General features: G+C 39.7%; 1 protein-coding gene across 1 annotated transcript in view; it reads left to right on the top strand.

The window, feature by feature from the left end:
- Window positions 1–23,235, top strand: part of XPR1 (xenotropic and polytropic retrovirus receptor 1) — a 114,040-nt gene that overhangs the window by 4,164 nt on the left and 86,641 nt on the right. Inside the window, exon 2 of the mRNA XM_062003588.1 lies at window positions 3,221–3,272. Within this exon, the coding sequence (XP_061859572.1) occupies window positions 3,221–3,272 (52 nt within the window). The remainder of the gene's footprint in view (window positions 1–3,220; window positions 3,273–23,235) is intronic.

The raw sequence follows: 23,235 nt of genomic DNA, 5'->3' as shown, positions 1-23,235 counted from the left end.
AAAATCCCATCTTTTTGTGTCAGACAACAATCTTTTTTATGTAGTCAGTACTGAAGAAGTTAAGGTAAATCTTTGCTGAATTTCAGCTGATGCCTTTTTTGATAAGTGTGCTTTTAATGCAGATTTTTTGATGCGGTGAAATTGTTGTGTTGCAAGTCCTCTGCTTATCTACAAATCACACTGTAGATTTCCTTTGCTCTTGTGTCCATCTCTAGAATACTTGGAGGAGGAAAAGAGAGTGTGACTCTGTCTGCTCAGACTTGTAAACTGGACGTCTGCATGTCTACTGATGGAAACTCGGCGGAGTTTTGCAGTTGCCAGATGGCAGTTTTGTTTCAGTGAATCTGTCCTGAATTCCTTTATCTGGATGCAGAAGTCTGATGGTATTTTTAAAGAAAAAGTGCTTTATACCTCTGAAATTGCAGGACCTGGGGAAGAAAGAGAAGCAGTAGAGTTATTACACGTACAAAGTTCATGGGAGAAGTGAGTAAAAGGTATGAGCAAGTGACTTCTCCCATTTAAGAGGACTCCAAGTTTTAAGTACTTTTGCCTTTTGAGAAAAGAAACATATTGCTAAGTTTTAGAAATCATTTCCCTGAGACACAACCTCCAACAGAAAGTAGGTGAGGAAAAGGAAACTGGTAGCTGAGATAGCCTGCTTGCCTTCAGGGTCTCTCTTCCAGAAACAAGCTTTCTGTTTTTTGGGAGGTGGCCAGTTCTGCTCGTCAAATCCTGCTTCATGATAGGCAGTTCACACCCAGGCTTGCCACCTCCTGACACAAATCTGTTGTGCTATTTCACTATTTGTCCTTCTGGGTGCTAGCGGACGAGCTTAGAAGAGCATAAGCTGTTTGAAAGCTGCTTGTTTAAAACAACAGTGTTGTTTTAAGATTTCTGTCCTTGAATTTGTTCCCTGTTAAGGTTTGGCAGTTACATTTTTAAGCGTATTTTCTTTCTGCTTTTTTTTTTTTGTTCTCTGATACACATTTAGACAAGTTTACTACAGGTGCAAGGTGTATCACTAGCACAACTTAAAGTAAGGAAATAACCCTTTTTTGTCTAATTTCAGAGCAGAAAGAATAGTTCTTAAACATTTGAAGTTGACAATGATGGATAACTTTTGGAAACAATCATTTCTGAAATCCTGTAAGCTAGAGGACTAAATACTTTAGGTGTGAAGGAGCTCCAACTCTCTCACTTTCAGGTTACTGGTTTACCTATATAGATCAGGTAAGGAGGAACAAAATCTGCTGCCCTGCAGCAACCAGGTTGTATCATGTCAGTCTGCATGGGGAGAGTGATCTGCAGGATGACCTTGAACTTTCAAGATTGTTTAGTGCAGGACTGTCAGTGTTGTGGTCTTATTTAATTTTGTTGGGTTTTTTTAATGACTGAGAAAACCAGAGCTAGGAAGTACACTATGAGTTGACCTCTGGGTGGGTTAAGGGATGGAGTTATTACTACAGTGACTTTCCATTTGCCATCTCTTCAGATTTGTTTATCCTATGCCATGTGGTTGTGGTTCATGGAAAAAGTTACAGGTAGGCAAGGATCATGAGCAGGATAAGAAATGGGGAAATGCTTTTTAGCCACTTGATGCATGGAGACAGATCATGTGCTGCTGTTCAGTGATCATGAGGGGAAAAGAACGGAAGTACCCAGTGTTCAGGAAGAAAAGAAAGCACTGAGGGTAGAGGAGAGCTGTGCCACTCCATGAGGATCATTCAGCAGTGGCTCAATTGGGAAAGCAATTATGCAAGTGACCTTTGTTGGGACCTCTGTGGACTCAGGAATCAGACCTTTGAGAGATGTCTGAGCTGCCAGTGTGGCCTGCCACAATAGGATATCTTGTGATAAACAGACATGTCCTTTAGACCTTCTATTTACTTAACAGGATTATAACCATCATGTTACAACAGGGCTGAGTTTCCAGCTGCTGAGCTTGTGGCTTTTGCCTTGAGGATATTAGGGAATTTGTTATTTAGGCTCTGATATTTTGATAAGGAGGGGACACATGGTTGGACACAGAAGGATGTGAAATGCAAAGGTGTATAATTAGAAAGTCTAGGCTTTGTTGGACAACAAGCAGAAGAGAGAAGTACTTGAAAGACCCAAATGACTTCTATATGTTAAATTTCTGTGGGTTCAGAAGTGAAGGAATAACACCTAGGGTTTGGAGCAGCTGCATGTGAAGCACACTCACGTGCAATATGTGCATGCAGATGCCTGTCATTATCGAGTGATGTGGGGTGCATGTAAACAGATGACTTGACTGTGGGAATGGACCCTTTCTAGTGGCTTTCAGTTCCAAAATTATAGTTCAATCTATTCCTTCAGCCATTGATCTGAATTCAGTTTATTTGATTCTTATTTATTGATGTGAGAGACAGTATATCTTTAGTCTATTGCTGGCATAATGCCAGCATCTTAATAACTGTCTGAAAAGAAACCTTCTGAAAAGGAGTGATGAGGTTTCTGATGTGATGCCTTCCTCCTCACTCTGGTAATGGAAGGGATTACTGCCAGGGGTGCTTGGTGTTTAGCTGCAGGACCACCTTGCTTCCTGGTCCTGCTCTCTTCCTGTGCCAGCAGTCTGAGCAAGGATGAACACCTTGTTCTGGAGGCAGCTCACAGTGCCTCTAGGACCGAAAGACCTGGCTAATAACTCTATCTGGTGTTAATGTTGCCCTTCAATTTCTACCTCTAGAGAAAGCCATCATCCCTGGTTCTCTAATCCCCCCTGTCATGTTGTCTTCAGCTTTTTGAATGTATGTGTAGTTCTGTACTCCTATATAACAGATAAGCAATCCCTGAGGCTGCTTTTCCTCCATTTGCCTTGACAAACTCCTTTCCGTGTCACGCAATAGTTTTTGTTGATTGTTTTATGGGGCTTTTTAATGTAAAACCTTTAACGTCCTACCAACTGGGAAACATTTTTCCAAAGGAAGATGTTGAAAGATAGTTGGAATAAATGTGGTAGATTACAAAGGTACCAGACTTTAGACAAAGCAGTCAGGAAATGTGAACCTGTTTCTTTGTTAGCAGACATATGTGTGATAGTGTTGACATCACGTACCATAGCTTTCTGTGTTGGTCTGGAGGATAAAAGGCCTTTAATTGCTTTTGTTTGCAAACAGACATAGCAAAACAACATAATTCTTTTCTTTTAATTATTTTTAAATGCTAACCGTGTTCCTTGTTCTCTTGCTCTCTCTTGCAGGCTTTGAAAGAGATGCTATATGCAGCTGTGGACCAGGCCCCATCTATAGAAGGTAAGCAAATTGTAACAGAGATTCATGTTTTTCTTGGCATTGGTTGCTGGACACGTAGTTATGACACTTTTCTGTCCTCAGGCCTCCTAAATTGGTAAACTTAATATACTGATGGACAAATGCCTGGCCTTTCACAATCTGTGTGCTATTTTTGATTGTTAAAACTCTTTGTCCTCTGTCCTATGACAATAAGTGTCTTTGTACAGTTTGGGACTTCAGCAGCTGGATTCCTCCTGCTTATAAGGGCATTCACTGGTGGAAGTACTTTCTTCATCGCTTGAGAATAGACCTTTGTTTTCCTGTGACAGCTAGTCACTCCGGGAGATGATTGTGCTGGAGAGACACTGGTCTCTGGTCTGTTACTGGTGTTTTGAACTGGAAGAGTCTTGTCCTTTTGTTCTATGTCTCCCATGAATGCTATGCTACCTCTCATAAGTGAACATGAGTATATTTTCTTGTTTGCATGTGTTCATTGCCACTGAGTTCTCTAGATTATTTTAGTATTGCATTTGTTTTTAAGCTCATTGCATTTTGAATAGTTTGTTTAATTAAGTGACGATCAATGCAAAATTTCTCAATAGAGATCTTCACTTTCTTTATCTTTTTTCTTTATTTCATTGTCTTTGAAGTACTGAATAGTTTTTGCCTTTATATATTGCTTCACTCCTTTCTTGCCTGTGGATTTCTGACTTTTTAAATCTACTTACCTTTATGATTTTCACTTTGATTGCAGTGCAACGTTAATTTCAATAACCTCTTTGAGGCTCTGGATATCTTTCTTGTATATTTATAGAGCAGAAGGCTAACTGCTGCACCTGGTGGAAGCAGTTGGCTAACAGGAGTAATGCTAGTCGCTGTTAATGGTGGCTTTTAACTAGTTTCTTTGTGTTGATTAGAGTTGAGAAATGAGATATGACATAGTTAAGATAATGGGGAATATTTTTTTTTTCATTTAACTCTACTTGCTCTTTGATTAGAATTTTAAAACAAAATCTGCAGTAGTTAATAGGCTGTATGAGATGGGGCAGTCTTTCCTTCTGCTCTTCAGAGGTACAATCTATGCTGAAAACTGCCTTGAAGTAATGTTCAAAGAGGTATTATCTTTATGTTTAACCTGGCATTTGCTCACTTGGCTCAATCTGATAGTTTTGTTAAATTAGTCACTTTTTTCTCCAAAGTTCAGGTCCTAGAACTGTATTTTGAAAGGTTATAGTCCTAGCGTCATATAAAATATATGGGTTATCTTTGGCAAACCGAGGAGAGCTTCTGGCAATATGCTGGCAAAAGAGGGAAATCTTGCTTTATTGCTGAAAAACCACCCACAAACCTTCCTCCCCAACAACATAAAACCAGTTTTCTAGCTAAGAGACACTCAAGTGTTTTGTGTAGGCCAAACTGACTGTCTTTATTAACTTTTAAAGACAATTACCAATGTTTGAAAATCCACCGTTAGTTTTATGGATGACTGTCTGTTAGTGACAATGGGAGCAAATGGTGTCAGTGCCAATAAAATTTTATAGTGTGAATGTGACTTACTGGGTTTTGTGTGCAATAGCTGGAATTTCAAGGTGGTCTTTTGAGTTGCTAGCTGTAAAACTCTAAAGCATTACAATTCAGCATTTTGATTTCCTCTTTTCAGTGCTTGTGGTGTACTGATGTCCTGTAATGTGCCGTGATGTTTGTGTGTAAACATATTTGTGAGAGGGAGAAAAGGTGAAGAATAAAATGGCAGAATTTATATTTATGCTCTTTTCAATGTTACAAGAATTTTAGCTTGTGCCTCTACCTCTTTTGATGTTTTCAAAACCTCAACAAAAGGAAAATAATGACTTAAGACACTTTTCATAAGTAGAGCAATGTTCTATTCAAATTTTGAGAGACTGAGTATCTTCCTCTGTACTGTGGAGAATGAAGCAATCCAAACTCTTTGGAACCACTGATATTTAACTGTCTTGTCTGACCCTTCTTTAAGTAGAGATCTGATTTCTCCACTTTTTGTTTATAAACGAATGTATGTCTAGAGTGGCTGGGGTTTTTTTAAAGGTTGTTTTCAGTGTGTTCTTTGACTCTCTTTTTCTCTCTGCTTAGAGTCTCCTTTGCTTTTTAGTCTCTGGATTCCTCTCTGAAAATTGTATGTTGCTTTGAGATCGGCCAGGCCATTTGTGCAGGAGTGGCAGAGATGTCTGTACGGATAGGTCCAGGCCAGTGGATTCTTCTGCCATTGCTGATGGGAGTGCAGAGGTGACAGGGGGAAGGCAGATGTCTTTCTAAGAGCTGCAGCTTTAGGAAGGGCTTGTACTGGAAATGGATCAAGACCAGATATTTCTACATCCCTATTTCTTACTTCTCCTTTAAGCCTGGCCTTTGTTCATCAAAGCCTTAGGCCAGGGTTAGTGTGTGACTGCATACGTGTGCCCAAAACACTGCTCTAGTCGCTGTCAGAGGAGATGGAGCAAGTTCCTTGAACTTTGTGGAGGAAGTAGCAGCTATTGTTGGGGCTGGCTGTTGGCCTTCATGTTTTCATTTTAGTATGGATTTTGCAATGGATACTTCCATATTATTTTGAGCTTAGCACACAAACTACAGGAGTGTGCTACTGAAACCCAACGTGAGCCTAATGTAATTTCATTTTAGACTGGTCGAACTAAAATCCATTTTCTAATTGATCTGGTTGATCACAGACACACTGCAGGTGTGCACAGTTGGTTTTGATGTACCTTACATATATTGTAAAAGCTAATCTTAATTTAATACCCTGGACTGTGAAGAAAAGGGAGTTCTGTATACCAAAGCCAAAGCTATTCCTAGTTGTTTTTCTGGTCAGCTGGATGTGTAATTCAGGACTTGTGAACGAGTTTCTTAGATTTCTGCTGCAGGCTACTTACTATATCAGTTGGTAAAATTTGTATACATACAGAAATTCTGTTGCTTAGAAGAATGCTGGAAGCATTTTGGAAACAAAAAAAATGCTACCCAACCAAGGCATATTGTAAGTAATAAGCAAGGCAGATAATAGGTGACATCAATCTTCAATAGCTTTCATTGGGTTTGTGTTTAGGAACCTCCTGTTTGTGGTTGGGACATGGGTAAACAAAGCTAACTTCAGAATGACTCTTAAGCTCTGCAACTGACAGTCCTAGTGCTACTTTGGTGGACAAAGTGCTGCTGGGAAGAGGATGTTGGCTCTAAATTGTGTTACTTTTAGTATGTTCATTATCTAGTTACATGGTGACCCTTCTCATTGGGATACATTGAATCATACCTCTGTCTGTCTGCTTTTTCCTACTTTTATGTTAACCAAAGCTCCTTTAGGTGGGAATAAGCAAAGCTTCTCAAGGCTGTATAATAGGAGGAGATTGTTTATAACTGTCCCTGGCACTATTTCAAGGTGCTGTGGCTCCCTGTGTTACATGAGAGTTATACCAGACTGTATGTATGTCTGTTGTGTCAGTTACTAGCTGTACACATAGTATCTTGTGTACTTTACTTAAAGTACAAGATACTTTAATCTTTGAACAGATTAAAGAAATAGTCTTTTTCCTTCTGTCTGCTTTGTACTGACAGCTCTCTATATGCCAGTGTTATTCCTCCAGATGCTTGTCATTTTTTACAAGGCTCTCCCCTGACAAAACTTGCATCATCCTTCCACCTGAGCAACATCTGTACTAAATTAGCGGTTAGTCTGTTACTTTTTCCAGTGATGTGTATGAGATCAAATTATCAAATGGTGCTTGATTCCCAGCCATATGATGATACTTGCTTGAATTTCTGGAGAATCCTTTGATGCACGTTTGCTTTGTTAGTTGTTTTTTATGTGCTGTGTACTGTTACTGGAGAAATCTGACTGAACCAATGCTGCTGGGGTGTCATTGTCAGCTTCTGATTCCTCATGGTATGGCAGGAGGTCTGCATGCCAGTGTACCAGGTCATTGTGAGCAGGCACCCTTTCTGGACCCTGAGCTACCTTCAGGAAGAATTTGTGATGGTTTAGAGGTGAAAACCCAGCGCAGCACTTGTTTTCTTCCAGGTAGAATGTGCAGTATTGCCAAAGCATGAAATACTGACCTCACCATGAGCATATTAAGTTTTTTGCATTCCTTGTTCCTCCCACTGCTTCCTGTCCCATTTATCACCTAAGTAAAACAGGTTACTGGACCACTGTTGCTTGGAGTCCTCCTGATTATTCTACTTGGTGAGCACTGTGTCGGCATCTCCCCAAGCTCCTAACGCTGTGACTCTTCTCAGCAGCAGTGAAGACAAAAGTGTGGCTGTAAATTATTCATTCCAATCATCTGCTTGAATGGATAGAGTCCACTCTAAATATTATTTCCTAGAATGTTTGTCTTTCAGTTATTGAAATTTAACCTCCCTTTAACACTTGTGTAAACAAACGTCGTTGTTGTAATATCAGACGGTACAAGAGCGTTCTATTGTATCCTCCTATTAAAGAGATTACTTATTTTGCTTAACCTCAATCCTGAATTCCAGTGACTCCTTTTGAATGAGGATCACTGCTGGTTGAAGGGCTGTTAGATGCTGGAATGCTATGACAGTTTAGCAGTGGCAAGTATGGGTGCTTTAGGGTAGAACTCAAACCCAAAATGAATAGGTGGTGAGAATAACATTTGATAGGTAGTAGAAAAGCTTTAGTGGTAATGGAGATCCTCTGCTGACACTTGTAATCTGCATGGTCACTAATTTACTTGTGCTTGATGAGAAAAGCAGGAGGTGCAATTTTGTCTCTGAGAGAGCCAGCACTGGCTGCATGTCCTGTGTAGCTGCACCCTTGTTTCTGCTTTCATTTGTAATGCACTTGAAATGTTAACTGACAGCTAGAAATCTTTAGTTTGGATTTATTTCTAAATACATATTAATAAAACTGAACCAAATAGGATTCTTCAGGGTGGTAAGTGATTGTAGTGAATAAACAGGGTGTGGGAAATCACATTATTTTTTTCCAAAGGAAGTTATGAGGCTGACAATTTTCATTTGTAATATGCAGACATGCTTTGTAGGTTTGACAAAAGGCTTATGGTTTGTCTGTGTATATATGCAGATTTCTTCTTTTAATTTCAAAATAAACATTTATTTCCAATTGCATAAGCTTATTTTGTTGGAGGTTGAGGTTTTGTTTACATGAGAGTGCTTAGGCTTAAGGGAGTCTTCAACAGAACTGCTTCATGTCATCTACTGTGAAGCAGCCACAAGCAGATGACTGCTTTATCTTTATTTCACTATGTTGTTGCACAGCCATAAAAGACATGCAAACTGATGTCCTTCTGAAGGGCATATGTGACTTAAGGGTTGGACTAGATGATCTCTAGAGGTCACTTCCAACCCCTACCATTCCAGAATCCTGTCACTGAAGGTTAGTGTCCTACACCCTCGATGCTGGTGTTTGCTTCTGTGCAGGTTGCAGTTTGGTCTGGAGGCCTTCATGTTTATAACTAGTTTGTAAACTCAACTAAAAAAAATTCCCGTGACAGTCATCTTCTCAATTGGGGTCCTGATGCCAGGTATTGAACTAGCTAGAGAAAAATAGGTTATTGGGCTTGTTGACAATGTTGGCTTCCAGAGCATGCAAATAGTGGACAGGAGAACTTGGCTGCGCACCAGCATTTAGAGCAAGAGATGATGTATGGTTTCTCTTACCCTAGGGCAATAACATTTGAAAGGTGAGCAGTGCAGATGGTTATAGTAGGGTACAGAGAAGTGTGAGAGAACAGCTGGATGTTCACAAAAATATTTGGAGCACAGATACCTATATAAAAATGTAGTGAACTGTGTTCTCAGCCCTTTTGCTGTCAAAAGCAGTACAGTGTTTGCATCAAGTCAGCACTGAGACAGACCACAATGCTTGCTTTGTACCAACATATGCCACTTTCTGACAGAGACTAATGCAGACTCACCTATGCTGTTGATAGAATGACTTCCTCAGAGGTATTGAGTACCAAGTGATTGAATTCTGCTGAACCATCAACTAGTGTAATGTGGATGTGGAAAAAAGGTCAGGTTAGGTAGAGAGCTGCAGTGGTTGACAGTAACTTGTTGACAGTGCAGACAACTGGCTGGTAGAAGTTATGTTTTTTTTATTGTCAGGTAGAGTGTGCTGCCTCTAAGGACTGGTGTGCTCGGGGTCCTGCAGGTGCTGATTCTTGTGGGCTGCAAGTTTCTTTGTATTTTTGCATGTGGCTGTGAACCCTTTTCAGTTGTTAGAAACCATGTGTTGCAGAAAGTCCATGGGACTTGTGCAGATGAGAGCTTCCCTTGGGCTTTTTGGGCTGATATGAGACCACACAGGGTAATAAGGTTGTGAAGGAAAGTAATTTACCGTGTTGATTGTGTAGATTACTGTTTTTGAAGGAAGCTTGTGATGATAGTTGGTGGAACAATGGGCTTCCTTGCACTTTCTATTTGCTCCATTGCCAGCTCTTGGGCTGATATGCTGCTTTGTCTGTGTGCACAGACCAGGAAGCTTGTATGTGGTTACGAAGCAAGTCTTTTTCACTTTTCCTCTGTCTTCTGATGCATTCTGGGTAACTCTGAGGCATTCACATTGGGTGAAGAAGTTGAGTCCTAAGTGTACCACACAGTGTAGGTGGCTTAGGGATGGGCAGTTAATAGCTATGTAATTTTGTTCCATACCCTATTTTTCCCTCTACTTAAGCATCCTTTGGTGTTGACAATTAAGAGCTATTGAACCCAGCATAGTCAAAGGGTTGTATGTAGCTCAGGAGGCAGTTGTGAAGGCTGAACTCAGTTGTCAAGGTTGGCTGGTATGAAAGCACTGCACCTAGAGGCAGGTTTCTCTTGCAAGTCTGCACACTGCTTATCAGTCCGGCTGCAGAAGGACTCTGGATGATTCTTTATGGTGTATGTAGGGTGACAGCAATACCAGAAATGCTCAATTGTGCCTTTTTTCCCCCTCTTCTTTTTCCTTCTTTCATTTGATTTCCAGTAATTTTAAAATGCCAGTCTGTGACCTTTTAGTGGTTAGAGGAATTAAAAGTGCCAGGTTTCGTGTTAGTGGTCAAAACCTGAGGGTTGGAAAGTAGAAAAAGATTTGCAAAGCTCGAAGATTGTCAGACAGCTGTGCCTTCAATGGAGTACTCCTGAGACAAGAGCGAAACATCAAACAGCATTTTGGCTGTAGACATGAGGAAGCACTGCACATGTATATACAAGAGACCAGTAATTATTGCTTTGTTTCAAAGAAAGGCTGCACTAGACATCTTAACAGCAAGATTTAGTGTGTGTGTGTAGGAGGCAGCCTCTGGGTTTCTAGTCATTCCTTTGGAACTGTATTTGAAATAGGTGATTTGAATCATTAGACAATCAAGATTTTGGATGAGAGTATAGCCACTTGGTGAATAATGCAATATGAATTAAATTTGATTGCTTTCTCTCTCTTTAAAAATGCATGCTGTGGGCAAGAGAGTGAGCAGAATATCCCTGGAAGGAAATCTCATTCTTCTATGTTGTAGCTGCTTGTAAGATGCCTTTAGAAAAAGGGTCAACCTGCCCTGACATCTGTGTGATGTGAAGGAGCAAAGGCTGGCCCTGGGCACCCTAATGCTAGAGCTGTCCTTTCAGTTTTGTTACCTTCATCTGCTTTAAGGCCACACCATGCAGTGGCTGTTGAAAGAATGGTCTGTGAACCTGAGAGAGTGTGGCTCTTTGATTAAGTAATTGCAAAATTAGCAAGGATGTGGTGAACAGTCAACCCACTCCTGGTCATGAGTCTTCTTCCTGATTCGTGAAGTGAAAATGAAGATTAGTTGCATATTTCACCTGGTGGGTTTTTTTACAGTGTATCTGTATCTTTGCAGCCTGACCCCTTTTTTAGTAGAAGTAGATAATTAGAATAAAGTAATAATAATAATTATTATTAGAATAATTAGATAAGTAGAATAAATTAAAAATGTAATTGTACTTTTTGTAAATATATAATATTTAGTTACAGTATAAAACTGAAAAATTACTGTGTCTTTTTTTTTAACAGAGGTATTTTAAAACTGAGCTTAAAGGTATATGTTCCATTTATTATATGACCATTTAGTTAATATCTTTTAGATTGTTTTATGCTACTCTCGTTGAGTGTGGGAGCCCTTTTCCTCTGAATTAGTACAGCCTAAATGTAAAAGTCTAGTCCTATTGTTCCGTTTCCTTGTGAACTGAGAGGGGGTGTAGCTTCAAGAAAATTGTAGAGGAGTATAAAGGATATTTTATTAACATGTATTATGACAAGACTACCTAAAGCTCCTTAGTGGTAAGACAGCAGCAGTGTGAGTCAGAGCTGTGTATGTTCAGCTAAAAATCACAAAGAAGGCTGCATGAAAATACTCGTGTCTACATTTGAAAGTAGTTGTCGCTCTGTCCAGAAAGGTAACTGGCATTGTGATGGGCACAGAGTACCATTGGGGTGGTGCAAAGCCCATAGGCGAGCACACCCCAGCCTGCTTGCCAGCACTGACTCTTGCATTGTGTACTCAGCAGCAAAACTTCCCCTCTGCAGAGGGGGAAACCTTCTTTATCTCCTAGGAGATGGAAAACCAATTTCTACTTCCTGATGGGAAGCTGACAGGCTATTTGATTTAACAAGAGAAGCAGGCAGTGCAGTGTGATTGGGAAGAGGGAAATTGCATGCTGTAACATACCAATATAAATGCAATTTATTTTGCATGTGCTGTATAGCTCCAGGCACATATTTTGGGGTGTGTGGGGAATTTTTGACCTGCTGAAATCCGAACTCTGAATACCAAAAAGAGGCAAATTTGGCATCCAGGTAGTTTTTATAATCTTGGTTTTATTTTTACTGTAATACCTTAATGTGCTTTTGTAAATGCTCTTGATATATTTGTGAGGCAAAGCACAGAGAAGCTGAAAACATCAGCACAAGTAAGCTGTTAACTCTGGATCTATTTTGCCCCACAGTTGCAGGCTTGTTCTGACATGTGGCCAAGGCTGCTATTCTGGTAGCACCTTTGCTGGTGTCTTGACCCTGTGCAGCTCTCTAGGCCAGCTCTGTGGAGCTGCTTGCTTCTACTGGGATGGAATAGCTCAATACCAACTAACCTGTCTACCTCTCAGTCCCCAGCTGAAGGGGAGAGTGGGCCTCATTGGCCTAAACCCCCATCCTTTGTTCTTATCACTTCCTGTTCTAGCTGACTGATCATATATATGAGTTTGTGGAGAAGATCTGTATTTTTAATGCTGTGTGTCAGCTCATCAGCAGCATTTACAGTGTGGTTGCCAGTTTGTGAACTCAGGTATGCTTTTTAAAGGCAGCTCCCTTATGAGCACAGCTGTAGGAGTGAGTCACAGCCAATGCAGTAAAATGGGATACTAATGAACAGGATTGGCTGATGTACCTATAAGGTAAAATTCTATAAATAGGAGAATGGAATGGCTTATATGCCAGTGTTTTGGTATGACTTTCTCTCTTCTAATCAAAAGTAGTAATTAGAAAGCAAGGAAATAATGTGAGAGCCTCACATGGCATTTCATGTTACTATGGAGTCCTTCATATATGCCAAATGGTCTTTGAGCTCTGCCTCAGTCCAAGGCAAAGATTCAGTTTCTACCCTGCCCAGCCACAGGAGAACATGCTTCTCTGTAAGAAGCTGCAGTCAAGACATCTTGTCTTAGTGAACACAGGTCCAGGAAAACGTTTCCTGGAGATTTCATGTCCTTTTGAAGCCTGTAAGAGATGACAATTCACTGAATTGCCTAGAGAAAAGAAGGGTTCCCAGAGAGGCAAAAAAGAGAGAAAAATCAAAATACTTTTTGCTTATCTGTGATAGTTGTGTATATAGAGGCTGCATTTGTGGGTTTTGGGTGGTGTAGATGATGCTTTTGATGTAGGACATTCATTTATGCTGTAGATTGAATTAGTAGGATGTTGACAAGACTTGTTTATTAAAACTTCATATTTCACAGGGTAAGTCAGTAAAATATGGATTGTGAATTAATTCTGAATGGTTGGAGGCAGAAAAGCTAGAGACAGGATGCTGAGCTTGAGACAGGATGCTGGGCTTGTAGGGTTTGCCCCATCTGCTGTAATGATGCTGGCTGTAAGGTGACTGCTGTTTTTGGTGAGCCTTTTGGATCCTGCAAGAATACCCTGTATCAGGTGTGAATTTTAGCAATGCATCAGCAGTGGGGAGCCTGTCACAACCTTAATACTGTTCTCTTCAGCAGATGTCTTCTTTGTGATGAAGCCTCAGAAAGTGAGGACCAAAAAGGTGTGTGGCCATCTGCCATCCCCTGTGTGCAACCAGCCTGACAGGAGCCGAGTCAGGCCTCAGTCCCCGCTCTTGGAGAGGTTGCAGTGTCCAGTGGAGCTTGTCAGGCTGCTTTTGGTTCCTGGCTTGTATTTCTGTGTACATGTGGGTGCTGTTCTTCCCCATTTGGTGTCTTTGGCTCTGGTGGTGGTCACACCCATGTCTTCTTCACATGAAAGATTAGTTTGCTACTGTTGGTGTTAAATAGGACTTTGGAGCCTTTGAGACTCTATCTCAAAGGTACTCACAAAAGAGCTTTCAAGTCTGCCCTTCCAGTTTTAGAAATCCAAAAACAGCTCAGCTGAACTGGTCTGTACCCATTTCCCTTTCAGTTTCTTCTGCTTTCAGCCAGCTCCTATAGATTGAATTCTGGCTTTTGTTGTCAGCTGATGGGGCTGGGTTGCTGTGGCTGCATGCTAATGCAGTGTTCTAGATGGAGCAGATGCACACCCGCTCGCTTTCTGGCTGAGGAGGAATTCAGTATTTGAAGGTGCATGATCTGCGCTTGGACTCGCCTAAGCACAAATCCGAGTAATGAATTAGTCATCAGACATGGAATTCACTTCCCTGGGGACACAGCAAGGGAGGCTGGTACAGTCCAGCTGTCAGTCAGGAATTGCTGATGCAGGATCTCTTGACAGCTGAGAAGGTTCCCCCCACCCCTGCTAATACAGCAAGGCTAGGTTGCCAAATCCTGTAGTTTGGCATTTCGGTAGTAACATGAGTGCTTTATAGCGGGTGCTTAAAGGCTTTGGTCTCTTTTCCTAACTTAAATAAAAAATGTTAACTGGCTATTTTGAAACCAAAGGCAGCAGATCTTAAGTGTAGCGACTCCACAGTTTCCTACATGCGAGGCAATCTCACTAAATCCTGTTTGTGGTAAGCAGAGTATGCTGGAGAGGTTTACCATCCTCCATCCGCTTCAGGAGAGATGGGTGATAATGGGGTGAGTTTGGGAAGAGACATTTCAGCTCTATCACCTTATCACCTTGGGTGCAATTTTCATTTTGTTTGCATTTTGGTCTTCCTTTTTCCTCTCTTGTTACTGTTCAACCTGTAGCGTGTGGTTCATGGTGGCTGGTCTACTGTTTGATGGTTATTTTCTGAAATGTCTGGAAGCTTTACTCTCAAATAAGGGAAATTATGGCATTGTGTACTCTTTCGAACATAGCTAGATCAATGCTTATCTGAGATTTTCACGTATGTGCACTGTTTTACTCTTTGGATTATGTAAAAAGGCTAGTGTTGATATTCTTTTTATATTTGTGTCCAGTTCTGGGCTCCCCAGCTCAAGAGAAACAGGAATCTTCTGGAGAGAGTCCAGCAGAGGGCTACCAAGATGATGAGGGAATATCTCTCTTATTAGGAAAGGCTTGAGAGATCTGGGGCTGTTTAGCCTGGAGAAGACTAAGCAGGGACCTTATAAATGCTTATAAATACCTAAAGGGTCATTGTTGAGAGGATGGGACCTGTCCTTTTTTGTGTAGTGCCCAGTGACAGGACAAGGGGTAATGGGCACAAGCTGGAATGCAAAAATTTCCCCTTGAACATGAGGAGAAATTTCTTTGCTGTGTGGGTGAGGGAGCCCTGGCACAGGCTGCCCTGGGAAGGTGTGGAGTCTCTGGAGGTTTCCAAACCCTCCTGGACATGCTCCTGTGTGACTTGATTGAGGTTTAGCTTTAGCAGGGGGTTGGACTGGATGATCTCTGGAGGTCCGTTCCAACCCCTACCATTCTGTGATTCTTTTCCTGCCTTAAGAATTTCCCCATCATAACTTGCACCTATCCCGATCCTTTGGAGACTTACTGTTATGGCTCCTAGACATACTTTTGCTGGATAAATACCACGTGCAGTAGCGGATAATGAGTGATTCTCTGCTGTAGGCAAGGGAGGCACAAAAACATCAAGATTATGGTTGATACTGTGGGCTTTTGAACAATCCTTTTTTTATTATTATTTGAATACTGAATAATTATGTCAAAACCATTCAAATATTGTTTTTGTTACATGAAGCATTTGATTTTTAACAACTCCTATACTGAATTGTGCTGGAAGTGTAAATTCTGAATATTGCAAGAAGCTAGGATTCACATGAAACTGCACTTTTTACTTGCAGTGTTTTCTGTGACTATTTAGCAGTTACTTCAGCAAGATCATGGAGTTTGAGAATGGTCTTTTTGTCAGAGAAGTCTGGAGAATGAAAGTAGTCAGTTTCTCGTGCTGTACTGTTGGTATATGATCTCTTAATACCAATTATAGGAGATCCTCTGAAATATTCTAAAATTAAAAAAAAAAGAGAGAGAGGAAGAAGTTTAGACACAGTGTTAAATACCACAACTTCCTTCGGTTCTCTTGCACATAACCATCAGACCTTACAGTCTTCACGTGGTTCTGCTCTTGTGAGATTTTTAAACAGAGGAAGTAAACCTCAAACCTCTCAGGAGTAAACCCAGACTATTAATCAATGTCAGTACAGATTTTCATCTTTTAAGCATAGCATATAACTATAACCCAAAGAAAAGGTATTATTTCTTTTTTTTTTTTTCAGATGGCAATATTTGATTTTAATGAAATAGAGAAAACCCTCTGTGAATTTTCTTCCCATTCTGATGGTTTCTTTTTCCAGCCCTTTGGTTAGACTAAGCTAAAATGGCCCGTACTGCTTGAGAACCCATTGTTTATGTTTTTAGTTTTTATTTGCAGAAATTGGCAAAAATGAGGAAGTACTTGAAGTAGTACTATGCTTGGCTGCTTGAGTGTTGTGTATAGTCAGAGTTCAGTTGGCAACTTCTTTATTTCAAGTGCTTAAGTCTTATTTGTGTATTCAGATTTGATTTTGGTCACACTGTTCTGGTTTTGATCTTTCAAGGTGTACACTGATGAGATTTCCTTTCAATACTATGTCCTGTTTCTGATTTTTGGTTAGAATTGACTTCTGCTGTGTTGCAAGTGAGTGCAGCTGCTTTGCATTTGCAGCTTTAGGATTACACACCACTAATTCTTTCTGTTTTGCCTAAAGTGGCACTGAACTTCATTTGAAGCTGATTTATCCAGATCTTCAGTTTTCCATGTTAGACAGTGACAAGGTTATTTGAACTGAAAGCAAAGGCTTAAATGACTATTTGAAACCTAAACAAAGCTAGGAACATGTAGTGTGAGAGTGAGTTTGCTGTTTCTTAGCTGGCACCTCTCTTGTACACCATGCTTGGTGGAATTATGTGTTGGTGGAAAGTTCAAAGACTGTGACTGTTTCTGAGAAGAGGCGGAAGAGAGGAGGTTGCACCGCTCTGCGGTGCATTGCGTCTTCTGTGCTTTCCTTCAGCATGTGGGAGAAAAATTGTGTTAGATCCTAATAAAAAGTGCCCTTATTTAATAAATACCCTATACATCTCTTTATTTACAGTATTCTTGATCGTTAATTAAAGAATCCAGCTCTGTTATTTAGTGCTCACTTTCAGGCTGGGGAGGCTGCAAGGAGACTGTGGAATTTAACAGCTTCGCATCTGTCTGTTTAAAACAAGCAGTTTTGCAGCTGATCAAAGCAGGAGGATTATACTGCTGCTATGGAACTAAACTGGCGAGGAGGGATAAATAGCGGCTGTGAAGCAGACCTACCTGAACTGATGGGCTCTTTGTTGTTGACAGGATAATGTGAATAATTTGTTAGGTTTGAGTTTGAGAGTTTTTTGGTGTTTTTTTTAACAGACAAGATGTTAATTCTGTTGGAATATTTACTCTTACATTTCAGTGCCAAAGCAACTCGGTTATTTCTAACAGAAAGCTGTATTGTGTATAGTGCCATATAGTTCCATGTGTAGTGCAAATTTTTATCTTCACCTAGCTGTAAGGAATAGAGGGCATCCTCGGTGGATGTGCATTTTCAGAACACTTTTCTTATAAAGAAGGATTTTGTTTTGCATATGTACATTAATAGTCTGAATGCAAAACATGCCTGGAGACTCTTACATCTGTGTTATAAGGCAGTATATTGTTCCCAGAAATATATGAAAGAAGTGTATGAGGCCAGACTTGTTCAATATCTTCATCAACGACCTGGATGAGGGGACAGAGTGTACCCTCAGCAAGTTGGCTGATGACACCAAACTGGGAGGACTGTGATTCCCCAGAAGGCTGTGCTGCCATTCAGCGGGATCTCGACCGGCTTGAGAGCTGGACAGAGAGGAACCTCACGAGGTTCAACAAGGACAAGTGCAGAGTCCTGCATCTGGGAAGGAACAACCCCATGCACCAGTACAGGCAGGGGGTCAAACTACTGAAGAGCAGCTCTGCAGAGAGAGACCTGGGAGCCCTGATTGATAATAAACTAAACATGAGCCAGCAATGTGCCCTCGTGGCCAAGAAGGCCAATGGCATCTCTAATACTGCTCTTCATCCATCCAAAGTGCACCTGTATGTATCGTAAGTATTTATCATTAGCCGATATCTTCTTAATGCAAAAAGAAGTGACTTTTAGAACAAGTACATTTTTTTCATGTTCTGCACTTAAGTGTTTTCATTTGGGTTTTTTTTTTTTTACATTTAATCTATGGATGGAAATGTAAAATTATTTGTAGAAATGTAGTTTTCTTAAGTTGAATTGAAACTCATGCAAGTCTTGAAGTTTCTGTGATGTGTTAATAAATAAAAAATAAATTAATAGCACAACATTTCATCTAGTGGCTTAGGAATTCAACCTGCTGAAATGCTGCCTGTCCTTGTCCAGAAAGAGCCAGCTGAAGAATTAAACCAGCTTAGTTAGAAAATTTAGAAAACCAGTAAAAAGTTGAAGGCTTCTCTGTTAAATCAAGATTAGAAATAGGTCAATGTGTCAACTACAATCTGTTTCCAGTTACTGCTCCTGTCAAATTGGTGACATTCTCAAAATACAAGTAGCATTTGTGATACCAGATAATTTTTAAAGGCAGATTTTGTTTAATAGCTTTCTCCTGTAATTTTATTTGTATTACAGCTTTCTCCTTAACAGCATAGCGAGGAATTAGGAGTTGGTGTTTTGATTCTTTGACAAGCTGATTTTTAAGTCTGGCTATGTCTTGCTTTTTAGACTGCAATATTTAATTTCTATTTTTTGGGTAGCTGATTTAATGTGTGGCAACAGAAGATGTTTGTGTATTAGTGCAAGCATTTGAACTTGGATTATGTGCAACTGCCAGGGAGTAGAAAAGAATGAGGAAGAAGCAGAGAACAGTGGTTTGGTTTGTGAGCAAGGAGTGAGTTCCTGCAGAAGGCATAGTGTTGGCAAGGGGAAACCCCAAGACTGATGGTGGTTGAGCTGTTGAACTCCTTATGTTTATTAAATCTTGTAAAGTTGTCAGAACCATGATTCTTTTTCCTTATAGAGGAAAATAAGATAACTGTGAGTAAGCTCATAGCCATTACGTTGTCCAGTACGTTGTTTATATATGACATTGTTTTCCTTAGAATTGTTAAAACAAGTCTGCCAGATTACCTGAGAGATATCTTAACTTGCTTATCTCCTAAGCAAAAGTCTTATCCATGTATATATAAAGCTTTGGCATATGCCTCATTAGGCAGTTGTCATTCTTAACCCATTGCCTATAAGTGAAAGCTATTGAAAGAGTTTGTGTGCTGGTGTATATTCTCAGAAACCATGAACAGTGCAGACTAAGACTTTAGAAAATGGATAGTGATTTCTGATATGACTGAGAAGCCCAAAGATTTGCTGGTGGATCCTCTTTTTCAATTTTTTTCTTCATTATCATTTTCTGTGGCAGTTGATCGGTGATACCACTGGTGTTTTCTGTGTTCCATGAGCTGCTCTCTTACAAGCTTTTCTCTTGGGTTGGTTTTTTTTTTTTCCCTCTGAAATGATCCTTTTCAGTGTAGCACCTGGATTAATTTTGGTTTGTGAGCATCTGTTGCTAGTCATCAGAATAACTGTTCCAGTTACAAAGAGAACCTCTTCAGTAATAACCAGATTACACCTTATTCCATGAACCACAACTGTAGCTGGTTTTGGTGTCAAAATTTGCTTATAAAGCACTTCATTTTAAGTTTTCCTGGCAGTTGGTGCTGACAGAGAGCAAGGACATGATAGTCTGCTTTTTAGAGATATCAAGAGGGAGCTCCCTCCCGCTATTGCATTCTCTGCATTGCCCATTGCCGGTGGTGTGAGGCCTTCAGGTTTTGCATCTCCTGCTCTGCCATGGGTCCAATGGAATTTCAGATGTTTCACTGTGTATTAGGATTTACATCTTTTATATTTAACCAGTTTAAGATTACACTTTACATATTCAAAGCATTTTGGGAGAAGGCTGTTACTCATTTGATTTGGACTCCGTGGTTGGTTTTAATCAGCAGTATGCCATTAACAACTTTATCTGAGTACAGAGTTGAGGATGGAAAAAACCCCCACTTCCTGACTTCTCTCTGTTCTTGCCGTTTGTGTATGAAAGTGCGTTGGAGCTTTCCCTGGTGATTCTAGTACTAATTTGAATGTCTCGGAAGTGATTTCTTGTAATAAGTAAATTTATCCTGTGGAAGAAACTTTAATAATCTAGGGGAGGGGTGTGGTTTATTACTTTCTCATAACTAGTTGAAAATTCACGCAATCTGGTGAAGGTTCCAAGACCCTTAAGGACTTGCAATGTTAAAATATTTCATTAACTGTTCTAATTATGTGACTTCTAAGGCATGCCTGTGTGCTTCAGGGCAAAAAGATGTAATGACAAATACGTGATGCCTGACCTAAATGAAGGCTCCTTCTTAAATGCATCAGGACAGTTGGTGTGACTGCCAAAAATCCAAGCCAAAAAACCAAAAAGCACAAAACATAATGATTTGTCAGATGATGATACATGGCCTCCCTGCATGACTGTTTTTATTTGCTACTTGTTTATTTGAAGGTCTGAAAAATTTGCCCCAGGACTTTCTCCAAAGGATTAATGGAGGATTTGGTTTGTTGATGTTCTGAGTTGCTCCTTGTTCTTGCTAAAATCAATAGACACTTTTAAGAAATTTTTTTTTACAGCTAGAAAGGCAAAAATCTTTTCTCTGTGAAGCAAACAGAAGCAAATATCTATATTTTCTTGTGATTGATGTAGGCTGATATGGGTGGCTTTTGAAATTCAAACTGCAGTCAGCTTCTGACATCTCTCTGAGGTGGACTCGTAGAGGAGGCTGTTGTATAGACCTCTTACAACATTTCATGTCAGAAAGCTTCACCTAGGATGTGTCAATTTTATCAACCTAAGTAAGTTGAAGCAATGAGAAATGGAGGTGATAATTTGTAAAAGAGTATTTTAAAAAGCAGTAAACCTAAGTCATTCCACTGTAACTTCAGTATCTGTTCAAGAGGAGTAAAATGTCATTAGCTGAAACCAAGAATAACACAAGTTTAATTTCCTCACAGTAGAAGAGAATTTCTTAATATAAAGAAAGCCCTAACGTCAAGAGCAGAGAAACCAGCTTCTTGGGAGAAGTTGTATCCAATGTTTTGTCTTGATGAGATAATCATGCAAGACTCGGGTTGCTTCTTGCTATTTCAAAACAGAAGTGGAGTAAACTCTTGTTAAACTCAGGTGATAAATTGCTTTCACTTGTGCTTTGTCTGAGCACTGATGATGCTCTAGAGTTTGTTTAGGTTTGCCAAAATGGAGGTTTAGTGTATGTTATTAATTTGTTGTAGTATCAAGCGTGCCTTTTGAGGATTTCCTTTTGAGTCTCAGTGAGGAGGGAGAAGTTAAGTTGTAAGTTGTTGATATATCTGTAAACGGAAAATAAACCTAAAGTTGAACCTAAAAGTACCTTTTTGTTACTCTGTCTGGAAGTGATCATTTGGAGTCTTAACAGAACCTACAGTGAGTAAGAGAACTAGTTCCATTGGAATTAATATGAAATTAGAGCTTTATACGTAAATAAGATCTGAGGACTAAATACTGCACTGCTGCCCTCACATATGCCTCGTGCATGTGCCTTTTTCCCTCTTGTCACCCTGGAACAGAGAAGTCCCCAGAGAGATTTCTCACAAGAGCACTCTAAGGAAGAACGCTGCTGTTGGAGGCTGTAGGATTATGGAGTGAGCTATATGTTGTTGCCATTTAGTAGCCACAAGATACTTGAACAATACAGAAAGCTATGTGGGAGACAGCCCACACTTTCCAGTTATAGGCAAGAGTTGTTTTTCTTACATTTCCTTTAAAGAAGTAATCAGACTCATTAAGATGATTAATTAATGCAGTTTTCTGCTATTAATCTTTCTGAACACCAATATCTGTAGCATGCAGTAAAATCCATTAACATGCCATGACCCTGTGCTAATTGTTAAACTCTGCTCTTCTTTGAACAGCTTAGTGCTGAGGTAGATGCACATAGATAATGGTGGGGTAAGAATGGCTCCCTCACAAGTGAAAATATTTGATGAAACAGATTATACTAGTGTTCTTGCTCTTCAGTGGTTGAATGACTTGAGTATGTCATTAATGCTATTAAAAGTTATTAAATAGGAATGAGGTAGACATAATACAGAAAGGGAAAAAATCATGTGCATCGTCATCATGTACAATCTTGGCTCTGTGTCAGGTTGATCCATAAGAAAACTCATTTAAAGCTTTTTTATTTAAACTACTTACCATACAATTCGCTGGCATTGGAAAATGGAGATAAGAGAAAATTGGGCACAGTCAAGTTTTCAGATAAACCGCAGGGTTCATGTGACCATGGTTTGACTGACTACAGTACAATGGAAATAAGTACTCAACTACACTTGCTAACTTAAGTCAGTCTTTCAAAACCCATTAAAAATGCTGCTGAGAGCTACATATAAAATTAATAGAAGCTTTTTTTTTTTAAAAAAAAAAAGGTTTAGAATGGTAATGTGAATATCTACTTGAAGTTAAAAAGTGATGTGCCTAAAATATAGTACCTGAACTTGAGGAAGAATAATGGAGGGCAATGCTCATCTCCAGAATGCAAGATAAAATTCCATGCAGCCATATTTTAAGTAGTATGTGATTGTCTTCGTGCTCCCAATTGTATCAAAAGTCATAATTTGTGTCTTGTAAATTGATGTTTCTTGCTTAAATTTGTAGTATATTCTTGATGCTGTTCTTCAGCTGATTATAGGAACCAAGAGTGAAAGATTTGTGGCTACATTTACTCATAAAATCAGTATGTTTTCCTTTGAATCAGCCAAGAAAAAGAGGTTGACCTGCTCTTGTAAGAAATCCATGTGAACTCATAATTCCCATTAGAACAACAACAAACCAACTAATCAAAGAGAAACTTTTGCAAATCCAAAACCTTCACTGTTTAAAAATGTCTATTCTAGACAATAAGATATGGATAGAAGGTTGATTTCTAAAAATCCTTTTCTAAGCAAAGGCTTTCTGATTTTAAGCAGATGCTACTTAGAGTGTGCAGTAGTGGTGACTTCTTGTTAGGATAATGGCAAAGCTCTGAATTAAATTTCTTCAAGTACTGCTGGTGCTGTATGTACTATAACTGCCTGGATCATGTTGCCGGACATCTATGAGGGCAGAGGTCTACTTTGGTCATGGCAGGAAGCCTAACACTGCGATACAATACTCTGTCTCAATCTGATATTCCTTTGGATACTTTTGGTATCTCTAACTTTCAGAAAAGTTTTCTGAAACTTCTTCAGACAGCTCCAGCTTCAATGGATATTGAATTTTATTTGTCCA

Source organism: Colius striatus, chromosome 10 (assembly GCF_028858725.1).
Source record: "Colius striatus isolate bColStr4 chromosome 10, bColStr4.1.hap1, whole genome shotgun sequence".
In the NCBI taxonomy this organism is placed as follows: Eukaryota; Metazoa; Chordata; class Aves; order Coliiformes; family Coliidae; genus Colius; species Colius striatus.
This window is presented reverse-complemented; position numbering and strand designations above follow the sequence as displayed.